At 42.4% G+C, this 20,262-nt stretch overlaps 1 protein-coding gene across 8 annotated transcripts in view; it reads left to right on the forward strand.

Annotated features, from left to right (window-relative positions):
* OSBPL3 (oxysterol binding protein like 3) overlaps positions 1 to 20,262 on the forward strand; it is a 134,720-nt gene that overhangs the window by 52,052 nt on the left and 62,406 nt on the right. For all 8 annotated transcript variants that reach the window (XM_037890522.2, XM_043541037.1, XM_037890517.2 and 5 more), the window contains 4 exons: positions 14,313 to 14,429; positions 14,595 to 14,648; positions 14,848 to 14,961; positions 16,175 to 16,345. In XM_037890522.2, the coding sequence (XP_037746450.1) occupies positions 14,313 to 14,429; positions 14,595 to 14,648; positions 14,848 to 14,961; positions 16,175 to 16,345 (456 nt within the window). The remainder of the gene's footprint in view (positions 1 to 14,312; positions 14,430 to 14,594; positions 14,649 to 14,847; positions 14,962 to 16,174; positions 16,346 to 20,262) is intronic.

Here is a 20,262-nt window from a genome sequence, read left to right on the forward strand (position 1 = left end):
GAAAGCTGGGGCCAATACTGCATTATACAGTTGAAATGCAGAATGCTTATTTCTTAAAAATGTATTCCTGAAGAGCATGTGTTATCAAGTGTGGGTGGCAGTGAAATCTTTTCTGAAGGATTTTTTTTTAAATGTGGATTTGTAATTACTTATTGCCAGATATTTTTAATATTTTTCTCCCCTTTTTGGGGCGGCAAATATAATAACTTAGTAGGCTTGACACTTAGAGTACAAGCTCTACCCAACTGCCCAATACAAGCAGGAGATCAGGAGGCCTTCTCCCAGGACAGTCTATTCCTGTCAAAAATGCAGTACTTTGAATTGAATTGGTGGACTTTCAGCATCAGTTGTCAGAGTTCCCGGAAGTGAGGTTGTCTTGACTACTGCATTACTGGTGCTCATTGTTTAACTCCACAATGATGTTGGTGTGCCATAAATGACTGATTCTACACTAGACTGTACAAATCAAGATCTGTTTTGTGGAATATTTTAAATATTTTTTTGATTCTACACAAACAGGGTCTTTCCCGTTTGGATATTTACCTGCTAATAACCAGTAGGTGGGAAATACAAGAAATATAAAATTGGGGCTGATATCGGCTTTGACTAAGAAAGATGGCTTGATCACATGTAACTTTTAAAAGTTAATATGTTAAGTATGACTGTCAAGTGTTCATGAAATTCAAAAAATAATGCAATGTTATAGAAAATATTTCTTTTCTTTCTGTTGCGTATGAAAAAGACAGACACTTTGGACCAAATAGTGCAGTATTCTACACATTGTAGATCAACTAAGAAGGAGGAGGCATGCTGCTAGATGACTTGCTGTTCATGTTTTAAATAGAAATGTATTCTGTTCTCTAACTGTTTCGGTGCTAGTGAGGAGAGAGTAATCTCTATGTAGCTCAATTTAAATGGGTTCTGAGGTTGATTCTCCCAAAGAGAGGGAGGGAGCCAGAAAAGAAAAGGAGTTATGAGTCTTCACAAAATCTGCTCATTCACCCTTTAACATGATACTGATGCTGATGATAGCCACGCTGAAAGTTATCTGGTGGGTTTTTCTGGTAACTTGTGGGGGAGCAGAAATTTGTGAGGCTGGATTATATGGGGAGTTTCTATTTGGTACTGTCAATTGGATTTGACAGAATACACATCGCATTGTTAACTAATTGCCCTCTTCTCCCCAAACCCTTCTAACTGGTGAATAATTGCTGCGTTCCCATCCGTGCCACTGTCCAGACATCAGACAGACATTTCCCTCCTTCCCCATCTCTAGAGACAACACCAATCGTTAAATGAGAGAGACTGGTTATTTTTACTAGGTATTTAGGTTTCTTCTCTATCACTGAAGAATTTAATTTGCTTAAATTACAGCATTTACATTGCTTGTTTTTCTAAAACAACTTTTTTTTTTTTTTTACCAAGGTAGTTTTATGAAACTATAGGAACTAAAACCACACTAGCTGAAAGAAAAGGTCCAGCAGTGCTCCAGAGGGACAAATAGAGTACACTCCACTATTTTTATTAGAAGGAGCCCCAAAACTACAGCTTACAATTTCAGATCCTCTTTGGGAAGGTGAAGAATATTGTTTCTAATCATCTAGTATCCTCCCCTTCTTCCATTCCAATGAGGAATTTATTCCCCCTCCTCCCTGCATGCACACCCATATGCCCCTTCCTGATCCGCTTCAGTCAGAACTGTCCTCTTTATTTTCTGCTATATCAAGACAGTGTTGGCCGGCCACCTCTTTCCCCTTTGCCTCAGGGTCTCTGCAGCTGATCTCATAGGACAGGACAGTCCTTTAATCAGATTAAGTGAAAAGAAACTGTTACAAAGCACAGGGGAGAAAGGGATCTTGGCAGACATTTTGTGGAGTAGTGGGGTACGCGTTACCAGTTTCTCAAACTCAGGCAAGCAGGGAGTGCTACCACAAGTGCACTTGGGCCCCAGAGAAAGGGAAATTATTTGGGACTGTGGTATTGTGCGGCTGATGGAATAAGGGCACCTCTTGGGATCAGAGTATTTTAGTCTGATGTGATGTGACTGCTCCTTCCCACAAAGCAGCATATGGCACTGGTGACACTTATGTAAAGATCCCCGTGATGCAGACCAGAGACTGTTATGGCTTGAGAGATTGGTTCAAGTGGGGTTGCGGAACTTTCATTTTAGGACAGTCTTCCTTCCCTCGCTAATCCTAGTGCCCTGTTTCTGGCAGCCTGAATACATTTGCAGCATGACCCTGAAAACACTGACAATTTAATCCCTTCCCAGGAAATGGGACTGACCTTCACCTTTAAGCCTCAGTAGTTGGTGTGAAATGATTTCCATTTCCACCTCCACCCCCACCTCCACCCCCGTAATGCAATATAACGTGCCATTAGGCCATAATTTTAAATATATTTGAGGGAGGGAAAAACATCATTATCTTTTTTAAAGTTTAAAATTGACATCTACAAAATAAATAGTGTGGATGGGAAAGCAATACATTTGTGAAATAAGCAGATACAGTAAGGAAAGGCACTGAGAGCTATATTAAAATCTTGTACTAAAAAGAAAATTCAGTAACTTTTGCCAAATTTATGAACCATAACAAATACTTTAGTTGCTGCTGATGCAAAACCTTATCCTCCACGAAGCCGCTTTCTATTTTTGGCACTTTAAAACATGCAGTACATGTGGCTGCATTTTATACTAGAAGGCAGTCTGGCATCAACTATATTCAGGCATCGATCTGAGAGCCATTCAAACTCGTTACTTCATTCTTTTCTCCAGAAACAAAATATAGCCTTGAGGAGTTTCTGGTGTGCTGTGTGGTAGAAAATCAGGGGGCTTTTATTTGATGAGTTAATTTAATGCCAGGTTACCAGACCTTGAGACCAAAGTCCTTCAGAACTGTTCCATGGCTGACCCAGACCGCAGCAGTGCAAATTTCTTCTGCTGACCTGCCTCAGCCCTTGGCCTTTGTTGTCACTGCTGTCAGAGGTAATGGTTTTGCTCATTCTGTGTTGATGTTGGTCCACAAGGAAGTCAATTTTTGTTCTAACTGAAGTTGCTTTCTGCCGCAGCATTGCATTTTTGCATCCCCGCCAGTCTGGACCCGGACTGTGCTGCTGCTATTGACTTTTTTTTAACGTAATTGAGCTTCTCCAAACTTAACCTTAGTTTTGAGTCCCCAGCAGGGGTAAGAATCAGCAAGAGAACATGCTATAAATGCTGCCTGCAACTGTGAAGAAATCTTATGTTCCCGCTCTGATATTTCAGACAGATTAGAACAGAGAGACAGCCAGACTGATTTATTTGACTTCATTTTAAGATCATTGGCTGAGCAGACCTGTCTAACTGCAGTAGTTCCTTCTAGCAGCATACAACCATAGATCCTTTTTCTCTTTTTCTTTTTTTTTTTCTCGAGATGAGACAAGTTGTGTATAAATTGCAGGCCACATCAGCTCCGTTCTGTTCAGCGTGGTGTGCTCCTTAAGGGGCATAAGATTCAGATCAAGGGAAAATTGCATCTTCCAAAAGAAAAGGAGAGACAAAGGAAATCAAGGGTTCATCTGGGAGTTATTTGATTCCTGGACCTTCTACATGTCTGAGGTCTTGCATCATTGCTCTAGTGTTGATTATTACTGCAGGACAAGAACCTGCTAGTGGCTGTGTGATCACTCACCTCTCACCCTAACCATTTGGGAACTATAGAAACTGCCCTTTCCTATTGCCACATATCTCTAGGGTGACCACATTTCCCTATGCTGAATACGGGACACCTGGTAAAATTACTCCTTCAAGCGAGTTCAACGGCAATCGTACAAACATTCAAATTAACATTAAGTTGACTGAGCCTCTGTTAAAAAGAAATACTGGGTAGCTGGCTTCTTTTTATTTACCTTTTTATCTTTAAGGCTTTAGGCTTCACATGGGGAGGGGTGACACACACCGCTACCCCCACACACACACACACACACACACAGGGTGGGGTGACACACACATACTCCCGCTGTGTGAGAGAGGAGTATGGGAGTGACCGACCGACCAACCTGACCCTCCATGCCTGGCTGGGCTCCCTGGACAGAGCTGCCTCTTCTGGTACCTGGCATCATGTCTTCCTGAGGTAACACATGGGGGGCATACAGGGTCACATGCCCCCCTGCCTGATTTCTGCCAGAATGTGGCCAGCAGCAGCCTTTCGGCACTGTGCAGGAGGGAAGGGACAGGAGCTGCTTCCAACCGCAGGGGAGGCAAAGTGGGGGTAGGGGGAAGGGATGACCTGGCCTGTGTCTTTGCAGAGCTCATCTCTCTCCCACCTCTCCGGTGTGGCTGGAAACATCTTGTCCCTTCCTGCCTGCACACTGTCAAAAGGCAGTTAACACCTCCAGGTGGTTGCTGGCCACCAACATAACCCAGTCACCTCCTGTCCCCATGTTACCGTGCAGGCAGGAAGGGGTTAAGCCCTCAGGAGGCATGGTGCACCAGGGCCCAGGGAGCCTGACTGCAGGGCAGTGGCGTAGCCAGGTTCTAATATCGGGGAACGAACACACAAAAAAAGGCACCACCTGACATATCAAATTACTAATTACATACTTTTAAATTCATTATACGTATTTTTTTTTGTACTTAAAATAAAAACACAAGAATGATATTTTTTTACAAGTACATGTTTTGCATTTAAAATATAAAAACAGTCTTACAGTATGACATCTATTTATATTGTATATAAAATCAAAACATAATAAAAACGTGTTGTTTACTTATTTTATATTTCAAAGATAAGATCAAAACAATATGATCTATGAAGCAACTACAACAGCCTCTTTCGTCTAAGCTTCATTCCAGCAAAGTTATCTATTACTTTATAATAATCTATTTCAGTAGCCAATTGTCTTTCTATGGAGAGCAAAGCAAACCCAGACAATCTATCTTCACCCATTGTAGAGTGCAGGTAGGACTTTATAAGTTTGTCGGCTAAAGGATCGTTCCGCCAACTGCGCTACTTATTGGCAAGGTCAGAAAAATGTGGGACGATCTCGAAAGGTAGGATAAATGGAACACATCATTGGCAATCATGAATTTCGGTACACTGTTGATGGTGAGTTTCTCGTCGACACTTGACTTTACCCTATTGCTAGTGCTCATTATCTCTTTGTACATGTCTTTAAATGAAAGAAACTCTTCCACAATTTTGGTTTGACTGTCAATCACATCTGAGTATGTCTGCCAAAAATTCTAATTTGTTCACATTATCCTCTTTGTCAAAATGCTTTGGATCTAAACCACTAAATTTGGCAGCCACATTTTTAAACGGCTCGAATCTTTTACTCGTGCTATTTATAATAGAATCTAAGGACACTAAGTAGGATTCAACTATGAATTTCTCCTGGGCATCAAATATTCCTTCTTCATCCTCTGCAATTTCCTCATGGAATCTTTTTCTCTCTTACATATTCTGTGCTGCTTATATTCTGTAGTAATATCACATTTTTGAGCCAACTCAGTGGCTTCATTCTCAATCTGCTTGAATTCAGATTCAAATTCACTTTGAATGTTTTTCATATCATTTTAAAAAATCTGAAGCAAATGAGAAGCTGTTACCAGATCTAGACTACTTTTCTGTAAATATGTGGATAAATGGAAGGCTTTCTCTAGCACTTTACTCCAGAATATAAGAACAACTAAGAATTCGTAAGTATCGACTGTTGCCAGAATACCCTTTGCCTCAGTGAGCTATTAAGGCGTACAGTTTATCTCACCATCCACAATTCTTTGCAGGGCAATTACTAGTGCTGGAAAATTTTGCAAGACTGCCTCTACTGCTGACTTTCTAGACGCCCATCTGGTATCACAAAGTTTCTTTAGAGTTAATGCAAAAGATTTGATAAGATTGCATTGTTCTTCTTTTAGTAAACTGCCAGGAAAAAGAAGTATACGGACTTTCTAGAGTTCCAAAAAACCAACCGAGTTTGAATATTGGAGCTTAATGCATCAATCAGAATTAAATTAAAAGTATGCGCACAGTAGTGTGTAAAGAGTGCATTTGGAGCAATTTCCCGTATCCTGGTTTGGAGACCTGATATTTCACCCGACATGTGCTTGCTCCATTGTAAGACTGACCGTAACACATAGTTATTGATAGCCCCAAGTTTTTGATTGCTGAAAGAAGAATGTTGAAAAAATCTTCAGCACTTGCTCCAGGTAATTCACTGAATTGTATAAATCGTTCCACTGCATCACCGTTTACTGTTCCATATCATAAGGATAAAGAAAATTGATCAGTAGAGTCAACAATTAAGGCAAAGTACTTTGATTTCAGCTACTATCTTTGATTGAAGCTCGGCTGATAAGGACTGTATCAGATCATTTTATGTGTCAGGACTGAGATGTTGCATTTCGATCACTCAGTAATAAATGTTGTTCCAGTAATGTATCATTTTTAGCCAACAGCTTAATAAGTTCCAAAAAATTGCCGTCATTTGTACTTGGGGAACCTAAATCTCGATACTCGCAATGACCGCGGAATGCCAATCCCTGAATTCCCAAAAAGGGAACTGCATCTATAACACGTCGTAAAATCATCCTATTTTTTCTATCTCTTTCCTTTCCGCTGTTAGAAGACCAGCCAAGACTGTTCTATCATTGAACAAATGGAATTTGGTAAGGAAAAGTTCTTTCTCTGCTCTTTTATGACTTTCACTTTTTTCATGATTTTCAGTTTTGTGCATACCTTTAGCAAAATTCTTGCAACCAGTTTTTGGATCACTCCAAGCATCCGACCGATATGCAAAAAGCCAACAAGTAAAACAAATCATAGTGTTTGCTCTTGGTGAGTAAACCAGCCAGTGCCGGTCAATTGTACGAACACTTGTTTTAGTTTGTACCAAGTTGCACTGAAATGACGTCCAGGTTCATCTTTTGGAAAATTGTCAAAATTATCTTTAAGTCCTGGCTGACAAGGGCCTAACTCAGGCAGAGCACATACTAGATCAGGTGTTACAGGTGTGTCACAAAACAAGTGTGGATCTGTTGGGTATTCCCTATGTGTGTCAACGATAGCACGGAGTCTTACTGTGTCATTCTTGTCCTCTGCATGATAGTCTGCTGAAGTAATCAGGTCTTCTGAGGACTCTTCCACTACCTGTGCAGCCGCAGCAGCCCGGATGCTGTAAGCAGCTCCTAGGTTGAAGGTAGGTACTAACAAGTCTTCAGAGGGTTTTACCTCTGGTGAAGCCGCAACGGCCGGGGCACCGTCTCCAGCTCCTGGGCTGAAGGTAGGTAGCAAGTCTTCAGAATGTTCCACCTCTGGTGCAAAAGACTTCGTGGGTGTGTCGAATGAAAAGTAGGCCTCCAACCTCACATATTTTGATGATTCTTTTACTCGATTTGCATCTTCCTTCATCTTCTTTCTGTCCCACCCGGATAGTTTCTTCTTAGTGCGCTTATCCATCCCTTATCAGAAACAAATAAAATAAATATGAACAATATATGATTGTTTTAAAATGTGATTTATTTAAAAAAACTGTCCACACAGCAGCCAGGTCAATTTCACAGCTCTATGAATTTGACGCCCGTCAAATTTGGTCAGCAAAGTGTTAAATGATTTGTTGAAAAGGCACCACTTCATTCAAAACTAGAGGAGAAGCGAAAACAATCCACACACTAAGAAGTAATCAAACAGACTGAACTATTTGAAATTATCCAAAGGGTTCAGCATTTCTTTACACTGCAGGAAACCATTCTTATGAGTATGCACATTTGTGTGGGTGCCCGGGTGAGTGAGTGTACATGTCAACCGATTTAAAAAAGCGCTGACAAAAGGGTAAAGACAAAATGTTTAAAAAAAAAAAAAAATTGTGGGCCTCTTGGCTCTTGCAAGGGATTCACGTGTTACAAGACTGACTAATGCTGGAGTGGTAAAGTGTTACAGGTGTACAGACAACGTTTCTACTGCATTTGATTATGGGATGGAAGAAAATGAGACCGCTCAAAAAATTACTTGGAGGTACCTGTATCGGAATGCGCTCTTTCGTCGGCGTTCTTTTGTCGGCACTTTTTTTGTCCTGCATCACACAGGCACAAACTTTCCTTGGTGCCGGTGGGTGCTCGTGCCCCTGCCCTGCCCTGACTCCGCCCCCTCCCTGCCCCTATTGGACCCCTCCCCAAATCCCTGCCCTGGCCCCTCCTCTTCCCCAGCGCGCCTCATTCCCCCTCCTCCCCCACTCCCGGCTTGCCGCACAAATCGTAAGCGCTGGGAGTCAGGGGGAGAAGCAGAAGGCGGTGGCGCACTCAGGGGAGGAGGTGGAGCGGAGACGGAGGTGAGCTGGGCGAGGGGGCAGAGCGGGGACCGGGGAGCTGCCGGTGGGTGCTCAGCACCCACCAGTTTTTCCTCGTGGGTGCTCCAGCCCTGGAGTCGGCGCCTAAGGTGCCACTTTTGGAGAATGTGCTCCGTGGGAGCGGCTGCTTCCCCCTCCGTCCCCCCCCAGCTACACTACTGCTGCAGGGGCTTCAGCGAACCCAGCCAGAGAGGTGACTCAGCAGGGGAGGCTGCCTAAGGAATGGAGCAGCCCCGTGTTCCATGGAGACAGGACCCGGCGGAGGGGTGGGGCAGGTGGGTGGTGAAGAGGGTGCTAAGCCCCTGCCTTGGGAGCTGCTGTGGAGCCTGCAGGTTCAGGGTGTGAACAGGCTGGAAATTGCTCCCCGCCCCCGACCATGCCAGAGCTTAGCTGAGGGGCGGAGAGGCTTCTCCGTGCCAGCACTGTGCGGGGCTTTGGCATGTGCAGGGCTTGCCTCCTCCTGGCCAGTGCCCCAGGCCCAGCCAGAGGCAGTGGGGGAAGGAAGGAGGCTGCAGGCCAGGCTGTTAGTGAGCTGGATGCTCCGACCAGGGGCTGGTTCTCTGCACAGTGCTGGGAGCAAGAAGCGTCCCATTGTAGGGGATATGGAGGAGCAGCGGTGCTGGAGGTAAAGCAGGGAGAGAAGAGCAAGAGGGGGAGCATGTAAAGGGTTGATGGGTGGGCAGCAGAGGTGACATGTAACCAGCTGCCGCCTGCCCACACAGCCAGTGCCAGCCAGAAACAGGACAGGGGCAGGGCCCTGCTGGCTGAGAGCCGGTACACAGTGGGGGCTGTGCTGATGGACTGGCAGAGGGAGCGGCTGGCTCCACGTGCTGCATCTTCACACCACCACCTGCCTTGCATACCCACCCCCATTGTCGGCCACTGGACATGCCCCCCACTCCTCCCCCAGCCACTTGCTGCTGGTGGGCGAGTGGTTGGCGAGCAGGGATCCGGCCAGCAGCAGGACCCGCCAGTCCTGATGAGGGGGAGACAGCAAGTACGGGACAATTTGTCTGTTTTTAAGAAAAAGTCGGGACACCTACAAAAGGGCTTAAATATGGGACTGTCCCTTTAAAAACCAGACATCCAGTCATCCTACATATCTCTGAAAGTTCAAACAAGAAGTCTTGTGACCTTAAAAGCATTTTCTTGTGTTTTGCCAATCCAGATTCCTATTGGAGCTGATGCCAGCTCCGACTGTTGTTCAGATTTGGAGAAATATGAGATCTGAGAAGACCCCTCTCCTGATCTCAGCTTTTCAATCACCCTGACCCCGAAGAGCATGGCAAGAAGTGTGTGCTGTTCCTCAGTGCATTTACTTGAGCTCTTGCAAACAAGTTTATGCCTCCAAATTGATGCATTTTGATGAGCCTTCTTTCTATTCTTTCCTCATCACCGCATGTGCCCCCATCTGCTATGACCCTCTCGTCACCTGTGGACTCCACTTCTTTGTAACCTTCCCCCTATACAAGTGTCCTGATTCCCCTGTGCTCAGGTGTTTTCCAACCTGGAAATTGGATAGTGTTCTGAGGAAAAGATTAGGCATGAGCTCTATTATGCTCTGATCCTTTTCAATATGTTCTTGTTGGTTGAGAGGAGTGCAGATTTAACTATGAATAACTAATTTGAAATGATAAGGTTCAGCTTCTCTCCCACCCATCCCAAGTCAAGGTGTTTGTGGTTTGCTAAAGAGCTTATGTGAACATGCTTGGTTTGTTTTCTTCTATGACCATTAGATCAGTAGAAAGTACTGTAAATCTCCTGCACTTAGGAAATTATTTGCCTTCCAAAAGATTGAAGACCTTTCTATCGGATCTATTCTCTGCTTATGCTTAACAAAAATGCACAAGGACTGAACCCAGATGATCAAGGACTTCCCCAAACTTGTCAAAAAAACAAATGATCTGTAGTGCACTAAGAAGTCTCCATGTTCAGTAGTTCAGTTCTTATCGGATTTATTCTTTTTCATTATAGGCTATGATGTTGGGTGCTGCTATCAAGTATGTTTGGGCTAAAGCAGTGGGCGACAGTTGCTATGTATAATGCTTGCTTGGGAATTTTTTTCTCTGAAGGGAGTAATCTAATTGATGGGGAAGCCAATACAACTCTTAAGCAATTGGCTCATTCCAAGGATAAAAATCTGTAGAAATATCAAGTACATTTTCAGTCTTTTAGCTGCATTGGTAGGCTCTCCAGCCAAGGAAGACTTCAATTAAATCCAGCAGCTTTTCTCTAGGTTTTTTTCTTGAGCACCAAATCCGAAAGCAACCCTTGTCAAGCTGAGCTTCGTGGAAAATTCTTCCTTAACAAGGAAATTTATCCATACACTTAACCTTTTGCAACGGTTAGTATAATTGCGACATTTTAACGTATTCCCGTTACTTAACTAATGTAATTGAAAATCACTGGTTTCCTGTTGAAAACAGCACTTGCTGTCAACTACTGTACTTGCATTCTGTTGTGTGCAGTGTTTCAGTTTACACTGCATAACTGTATGCTTTAGTCAGATTACAGTGCTGAAGCTAGAATGAAATTAAATGATTGAACGCTTTTGTAAAGCATGTCCACTTCTCTGATATATGATGCGGACAGCTTGGAGCTACTCCAGTGGTGCAAAGATGTTGTTTAGGTTTAGGACTAGTCACTAAACCTTGGGTGGTGCTGCGTGAGGCTGGACTTCCTTATGCCCAGCTGCCAGAACAGCCTTTTCAGGCCAGAGTAGCATCCAGATGGTGCCAGGATTACATAGCACTGCTTTCTTCTGGGGTGGCACCTGGGGCTCTTTGACAGCGTCTCTGTGAGTCACTTTCTGTTTTTAGCCTGAGAAACTGACTGAAAAATCCTGGATGAGGTCAGAACGTTTTTGGGCAGAATGATGACGACATGAAAGAAGCCTTGACTTTTTTCCAAATCAAGTGTAGCAGCACTTCACTGGGCAAAAGAACCTTCAAGACTAAGTAGGGAAGACGTAGTCTATGTTACAGGACTCTGATAAAGCAGATGATCGTCTCCAGCTTCATAGCCTCAGACAGCATTTGCTGAGTTTCCCAGGAGCTGCTTCCTAATATCATGCTTCTTCAATGATTTAAAATGGCTGGGATTATGTGAGAGTCAATAGACCATCTTTAGAGGTTGGAGTATTCCATCCTGCGTCACCATGGAGGCAGTTTCATTATAGACTCAATCACCTTTAGTATAGAAAGGATGGTGGAACATACACTTTCTTTGGCTTTAAAGAGTATACATTAATACATGTTGTTGGGATTCCCTCGGAGACCTACCTACATACACCGCGAAAAACCCACAACACCTTTATTTATGAAATTATAGCCTGCTTTAGTTTTTGCATATATCTCTAGCAGTAAATAGTCAACTAAGGCCATGGTTCTCAACCAAGGGTACCCCCTGGAAGACTTCTGCATATGCATACATCAACTCCTCTAGATATTTGCCTAGTTTTACAACAAGCTACATAAAAAGCACTAACTAAGTCAGTACAATCTCAAATTTCATACATACAATGACTTGTTTATACTGTTCTATATACTAGACACTGAAATGTAAGTACAGTATTTATATTCCAATTGATTTATTTTATAATTATATGGTAAAAATGAGAAAGTAAGCAATTTTTCAGCCATAGTGTGCTCAGACACTTTTTTGTATTTTTATGTCTGATTTTGTAAGCAAGTACTTTGTAAGTGAGGTGAAACTTGGGGTATGCAAGACCAATCAGACTCCTGAAAGCGGTATAGTAGTCTGGAAAGGTTGAGAACCACTGAACTAGGGGCTAGCTTGATTGATTGATGGGAGGCCCTATGCCTCAGGGGTACTCATCTAAGGCCTCTGCTTGATCCTTGCTCCAGGGGAGAAGGGTAGTAATTTGCTGTGATCCTCAACCAGAAGCAAACTACAATGCCCACTACTCTGGCTCACTTTTGGCTGGTTCATTGGAGGACAGAGCCAAGAGTTCATCAATTCACCACCTACTCCATGTCCACCTGCTCTGTGTGTCATGATCAAAGGTCCAGGTAACTTACTTAGAAGTGTAAGGGGGCAGAGAGCCTCCTGTGGATGTATAGTTCAAGCTAGCCCAAATGAGGAAAGATTAAAAGGATAGAACATGGAGCATAACTTCTGATTTCTAGTAAGGAAAACCATGTTTTTATAAGTCTTATTATAAATAATACTTAAGTGATCGCTTAAAAATATTCCAGATTGCAAGGAGTGAGGAAAATATTCTTCTATAACACAGCCAAAAAAGGAGGCATAACCAACAAAGGGCAACATGCAAAACTTTTCCTATAATAGGAATTTAAATTAGGGAAACTGGACATTTAGCTCATCTTTGGTTTGTGGAATCCCATTGTGAGTTAAATATTGTGTTGTGTTATGAGACCTGATTAGTGCCACCCTTCTAACTCTTGTGGGCTGTTGTTTAGTGCTGGGGAATATTGATTCTCAGTGCAGGAAACTGTTCTGAAGTGCAAGGCAGGGAAAATAGAGGAACAAATTGAGGAATTCTCACCAGGGACACAAGTAAATGGGGGAATAATTTTGCTTAAACTGTTTATGGAATGCCTGTTTTGTGGTATCTTGCTATTCAACATCATTACTTTATTAATGAATATATTGCTTTACTTAGCTTCCCAAGGATTGTGGGGAGTGGGTTATTGTACCTAGACACTTGTATTTACTGTAGCTCCCATGTCAACTAATGTTGCACAAAATGAAGGATTGATATGCCTCTATATTTGTTGACCTCTTGTCTCTATGTGCTGGTCTAGTTTGGCTCTACCGAAGGGGCAGTGTTATGGTTCAGACTAAACTCTTGTTGGGCGTTCTAGATATAAAAATCTTTTGCAAACCAGAATTGTTTGAACACCGAATAAATAGAGGAATGCAACAAATACCATTTTAGAATTTTTTTGTAAAGATTTCTTGGGTCACGGAAGTGCTATGTGACCCCTCTGCATGTTACTGCTTTGTATAATTTAAGTAGGGAAGCCAGGTACCTAAAATATTCCCCTTCCTGTTGTCATTTGGTAGGGCCAGTGTATTCCATTACAGTAGTGTTCCAAATCATTAAAAGCCAGAAGGTAAAGGTAAGATTATCTAGATTTTTTCCCTCCCTTTTTTCCTCCCTCATCCTCCCCCTCCACTCCTGCCAAATATGTGGCTATGACATGTATGTACTACTGTGAAAAATAAATTTCCCCCTATATACAGAATATTTTTCACATCAACACCTAACCAATAAAATAAAATAAATTGTCTGGTCCAATGATAGTTGAACCAAAGTCAGTACTTTTATAGGAGGATACCTCTGGTCAGAAATCTGGGAAGTTGTTATACTTTCATTAACATTTTTCTATAAATAAAAAATCATGAACAAAAATCGTAGAATCATCAGCAGCTCTGTTCCCGCCTGTACGTCAGATTACTTCAAGGTCACTCCTTTAGAACTGTCATGAAGAAGAAGAAAGCGTTTTTTGTTGGCATTTTCATTTAGGTTTTCCTCCTTTGCACCTGCCTCTTGCATGTCTCAGTACTTGAGTTGCTCATCTAGCTTTGGGTTTGTTTGTTTGCTGGTTTTTTTGGGCGGGGGAGGGGAGGACCTTGAGTTGCTCACGTGTGCTGAAAAACATGCCAGAAATCTAGGTTTTTATGGTCTGCTTTACAGTCAATGATGCACTAAGGAGATCTTTTTCAGTAAGAGTTGTTTTTACCCATATTGATATAAAGGTTTTATACTAAACTGTGGTGTACCCTGTGGCTATGTACTATATGTAAATAATCCTGGTAGGCACATACATTCAATGAGACGTGTCAGAAAAATTGCACTTCTTTTACTTTGTGTTGTCTCTCTCAAGGTGAGACTCTGGTCTCACTGGGTTTTATTCAGAGAAATGTTTTCATTCTGTTCCTTTTAAAAAAAAAAAAAAAAAAAAAAAAAAAAAGCAGCAGGTTTGGATTTTGTGTTTTAATAGGACAGCTGGGAAGTTGTAGAAGGACTGCGAGGAGTCATGAATTATACCCAGGAACCACAGAAACAGGAAGGCTTCCTGCTGAAAAAGAGGAAATGGCCTCTGAAAGGCTGGCACAAGGTAGGAAAGAAGTGTGTATCTTAGGGTTAGTTGCTATTTAAACTTAACTCACTTGGAGTGTTGTCCTTTGTTGAAAAGTTAACAGCAGAAGATGCCCTTTTAGTGGAATATATTGTATCATTGCCTGCTCTGCTATAAAAGGTTTCTTTGCACTTCTGATTACAGAGATACTTCTTCTTGGACAGAGGAATTTTGAAGTATGCCAAGTGTCAAGCTGATGTAAGTTGTGTCTCTCTCTCGATTTTGTGGTATTTCATATGAATACCAGGACTTGGGTCATGTTGTGAAAAGGAAAGATAGATTTTGAATTTCTAAACTACAGATGAATTAAAAATGTTGGTCCTGCCAATCAGTGCATCTCTTCTCCTACCCTGCCTCAGGCATTAATGCTAATTTTCTATGTAAAATCTCTTTGCAGGTAGAAAGAGAGAAGCTGCATGGCTGCATTGATGTTGGACTTTCAGTGATGTCTGTAAAGAAATCAACAAAATGTATAGATTTGGATACAGAAGAATACATATACCATCTAAAGGTAATTCTTCAAGGCAATCGTATTCTGTATCTTACCAATTAAATTGTAAAAATATTAAAACATTGTGATGTACCTAGTGATCTCTGCGTGTGTGTTGTTGGCCTCTTAATAAAGGGTGCTGGAAATGTTGGTTAACTTGAAGGAAAAACATTTTAAATTCTGCAGCAGTTGTCAAATTTGGCAAAACTTTATAGTTTGCTGAGAAGCAATTGATCTCCTTTATTTTACTGTAGTTCAGTTTCTGGAATTTGTAATTTCTGTAAAATCTCTCTAACTTTAAATTTTGTCAAACACAAAGTCTCATTGTTGGCAGCAATTTTTTATACTTAAATGTAGTTACTCCTTTTTGTGAGATGAATATGTTGGGGGTTTGGGGGAGGAATGGACCAGAGTAATTAGATGCTGCTGTTGTGCCCTCTGGCATCTTTTCCATTATGTGAGCGTACTTGCACTTATCTAATCTATTAATAGGACATAATTAAGAAGGAATGTATTTATTTTATCTGTGGACTATATTCTATAGTTTTAAAGTTGTAAGTTTATCTTTTGATCTAATGGTCTAAATTGACTTAAAATATATAGCTAGAGTTTTTTAAATGTAAAAAAAAATCAAATCTATATTTAACTAAGATTTAAAGTGTTTTTTTTTTAAATCTTAAAAGCAAATAAGTTTGGAAGTAAAACTGAAAACATATATACACATACAAACACAACTACGGCATGTGCAAAGATTTAATGCTGCCATGCTTCTGTGAGTCTAAGTTGAGCCTGTCCTCTAGATGACAGGCTTACAAGACTTGTATTTAAGTTCACAATATCAGGCCCTATTTAGTAAGGTACCCCTTTTTAGGATAGCACTTAAGCGTGTACTTAAGTCCTATTGAAGTCAGTGAGACTTAAGCATGTGCGTCAGTGTTGCCCTGAATAGGGATGGACTCAAACATTTGTTTGTGCTTTCCTGAATTGGAGCCTTAGAGAGAGACTTCAGCTAACATAGTTTTCCTCTTAAACTGCTCCATGAATTTTTTTCTATGTTGTATTCAGGCAAGTGATGAGTACTATTTAACAGGCACACTTTATTGACGATTTGTCAAGAATTCAGAACCCTTTGTGGCCACCTTATAAGAAATAAGAAAAAATAAGATCTAGTTTTGTCTAGTAATTTAAGGTTGAACCATGACTCCCTATCATATAACTTAACTATTTTCTGTAGGTGAAATCTCAGGAACTGTTTGACGAATGGGTAGCAAAACTGCGTCACCACAGACTGTATCGTCAAAATGAAATTGCCATGTTTCCACATGATATCAATAATCATTTCTTCCCCGCGTCCTCTACCGCAGACTCTGTACCTGGTGTGTTCGACTCTGTCTCAGGTAGAAAGGTAATGATGAGCTTTCATAAAGGATTAATGTAGCTTGATTTCCTCTACCAAACCAAAAACTTAATTACGGTCTTTCACAAACTGATAAAGATTTGGTGTAAGATGTAAACAGTAAAATGGTCTAAGGCAGGTGGTCTCAACCTTTTTCTTTCTGAGGCTCTCCCCCCCCCCCGCCACCCCCCCACCAACACACTATAAAAACTCCACAGCCCACCTGTCCCACAACAACTGGCTTTCTGCATATAAAAGCCAGGGCCGGTTTTAGGGGGTAGCAAGACAATTGCCTGGGGCCCCCATGCCACAAGGGCCCCTGCGAAGCTAAGTTGCTCAGGCTTTGGCTTCAGCCCCAGATGGCGGGGCTCAGGGCCCCAGGCTTCAGCTCCATGTAGTGGGGCTTTGGCTTTCTGCCGTGGGTCCAAGTGACTGGCCATGCTTGGTGGACCCCCTGGAACCTGCTCAAGGGGCCCCGGACCCTTGGTTGAGAACCACTGAGAATACTGTACAGTTATCCTGTATTTTTAAAATATCATTGTTTAAAGTTGTATTAAAATTTAATTTTGTTTTGCTTCATTTAAACAGTAACAAGGCCAGTATTGGAAAAGTTATAATCTGTTTATGGTTGCATAATAAATATCTTTGGTACACATGAGTTTTGCTCTCAGAATGGGAAAAGTAACTCTAGATTTTTACTTAAATTTAAGCTTTGTCCCTTCATGCTAAAGTGGTGAAAATGTGTGGGTTTAACATTAAAACTTAGATACTTTATGAAATTATTTGCTATAAAAATTACAAAACATTAGCAACCCAATATTATGATAAGTAATTAGGCTTCCTTTAAAAATGTGCAGTGATGATAAAACTGTAAATCATAAATTTGCCAATGTGTTTAATTGACATGAAATTTTCTTCTTCAAGATGAGTTGTTCACACAGATTCTAGTCTTACCATGCATGTACCCCATGTGCACGAGTTTGGATTCTTTTGGCCAGCCACAGCTATTGGGGCAACGCCTGCACCGTAGATATCCTTGTGCTAAGCACCCCATACGCACACGCTCCTGAGGGAATAAAGGGCAGAATGGGTCTTTTGGTTCCTTTTTTACCGCCTGTGGCAGCAAGTCAAAACTCCTGCAGTGTTTGCCTGCTTTTCTGTATACTGTGCTAGCGTTAATTAGCTAATTCTCACGCTAATTATTTACTAGTTGGTTATTGCCCACTTTTTTTTTTTTTTTTTAAACAAATATCAGTTCAGGCTAGATGCACCCATCCTATCAATATAGCAGAAGCTTTAAGACCTGTAAATGCTGGGTACTTCTGGTGCCTAATCTGCCTAGGATAGGGACATGTAGAGCGTTTTGGGGGAGTATGTCACTCTTTTTCTCTAGCTACACTCGGAAAACTAGAGAAGTCCATCTGAGCTGTTCCACCTTGAGAGCCTGATGCACTCCTCCTGGGACACTGAAGGAAGTTTGGAACTGGACCATAGTCATCTGGGCAGCCCCTTTCTATTAGTGCACCGGTGAGCCAAGATTCTAATCTGCGCTCCCAGACCACCACTTCTTAGAGGCTTTGCCTGCTATTCCAGCGTTAACAACTTCTGATGGGCAGAAAAAGAGCACCACTGTGGGGCCAAGATAGGTGCAGGTCACCTTCACCCTAGCAAGCAGAGACAGAAGAACCATCAGACTTCTGGCTTGGCTTGGTTTAGGCTCAAGTTTAGGCTCAATCTCCCAAAGCCCAAAAGCATAACCAGGCCTCTTGAAGTACCCTAGTACCAATTACCAAGACAGCATCAGCAGTACTCCCAGAGTCTATGGACCCCTCTCTCTCTCTCTCTCTCTCTCTACCAGTCCTTCAACACTGGGTATCTTGGTATCCAGAGCCTTGGCACAGTGTGTCTCAGTACCCAGAGTCCTGGTACCTATTGCCTCCATACCAGTCATCTCAAAAGAGTGTTCCCCAGTACAAGCTATCTTGGTACCCAAAGCATATACTGTACCCAAGTGACTTAACCGTGAGCCCAATACCCGAGTCACCCCTCCTTAAAAGATTGAAGGTGGTGATATTCAAGCCACCAACTTCTGAGTTATCAGTTTATCAGGTTAAGAAAGTATTTGCAGTGGGGTGGGCAGCCATACTCTAGAAAGCCTGCATCTTCTACTGTCTCCAGAGCTAGATCCTCCTCCCCAAAGAGGTAATATAGGTCGTTCCAGCCATGCCATCTAGTGCGGTCTCAAATATTGGTAAGGCAAGAGTTGGAAAGTGAGGAAGAGCATTAGCTGCAAGGAGGAAAATCATCTCATCCTCCGTGCCATCTTCGCATCCTCCCCAGATGGGGCAGTGAATCCTGCAATGTCTTCCTCAGTGGATGACTTCAGGGTGTTCCAGGAACATGGCAAAGACCCTGGGTATACTACTGGAAGTGGTACAGGAGAAACTATATCAACTCATGGACATCTAACACCTTTCCACACCTGGCAGGCTCACCAGGCCCACAAAGTGAGGGACTATTGGAGCCTGAAACACACCCAAGTGAGCCAATAGATCATTTTCAGATACCAGCTCCTTTCCGGGGAATTTAGATATTTCTGTTCATAGCCTGTACTGGGTTTGCTTGCAGTGGCCACTGTCCAGGAAACATAAAAACAGGGACCTCCCAAATGAATACCCTGAGAGAAGACCCCAAATAAATTGGACCTCTTTAGGTGTCAGGTATACTCCTCAGTCAGCATCCAGATGCATATAACTAATTATCAGGCCCTCCTCTCCAAGTGTGGGATCTAGCTTGTAGATAAGCTTCCAAAAGCACATCAAGAGACGATGAAGGTCCTTTTGCTGAAGGACCAATTGACAGACTGTGCTGAACACATTTGACATATGTAATATGGCCACATTGCCACCAATGAGTAGGTCTTCCTGGCTGTAGTCTGTAGGGATCCCCTGGAAGGCCTAAACAACAATTGAGGACCTTCCATTGGCAGGTAGTGAACCTCTTAATTCTAGGATGGATGAGGCCCTCTGTTCCCTGAGACTTGAGGGCAACTCTGTTCTTGAGACTGGAACACAGCAGCCCAAAGAAGGAAGCAAACATGTCAACAATCGTCCTTCAAGCAATGCTTCTCTGCCTAGTACTGTTGTCAGCCCCAGAGGACCTCAAAAACACAAAAAAGATGTAGCTGAAGCAGGAGAAGTAGAAGTTCCACTAGAGATGACTCTCTGCCCCTCTCTCTGTGCTGCACATGCTGTGATGTCCACCAGGCAGCAGGTCTGATGCCAACGTCAAGAGCCCAACAGAATTATCTGGAATCTTTGCCAAAGGGGGGTAAAAAAGGAAATTGCATCTTATTTTTGGAAAGCCTGGACTGAGATCACCTTGGGCTGGTGACTCCTAGAGATTGCGAAAAAGGGATCTTTCCAGTTCCAAACCCTTCCTACCCCTTACCCCCACCCCCATCAATTTTCAGGGACCTGTCTCGCAAGATACTGTTAAAGCAAGAAGTGGACTGCCTTCTACAACTGGGAGCAGTGAAGGAGGTGCCTTCAGGGACAGGGGGTCTATTTCTTATTATTTTTTCTTCCCAAAGAAGAAAGGGGGTGTCTCAGACCTTTTAATGTCTGAACGAAGTAATTTTGTTTCAAGTTCAGGATGGTGACTTCCCTCATCAGAGCCTCAAGACTGGTTTGCAGCTCTTGACCGGCAAGACACCTAATCATCCAGCCCACAGGTAATTGCTCAGAGTCTTTGTAGGAACACAGTAGAGTATACTGCCCTTTAGTCTTTCCACAACACCAAGGGCATTATCCAAATGCTTGGCAGTTGTGGCTGCTCATCTAAGGAGACAAGGAATCCAGGTTTGCCCACATCTTAACTGTCTGATTCAAGAAAGATCACACCAACAGGTGACCAACTTGAATCCA

Source organism: Chelonia mydas, chromosome 2, assembly GCF_015237465.2.
Source record: "Chelonia mydas isolate rCheMyd1 chromosome 2, rCheMyd1.pri.v2, whole genome shotgun sequence".
In the NCBI taxonomy this organism is placed as follows: Eukaryota; Metazoa; Chordata; order Testudines; family Cheloniidae; genus Chelonia; species Chelonia mydas.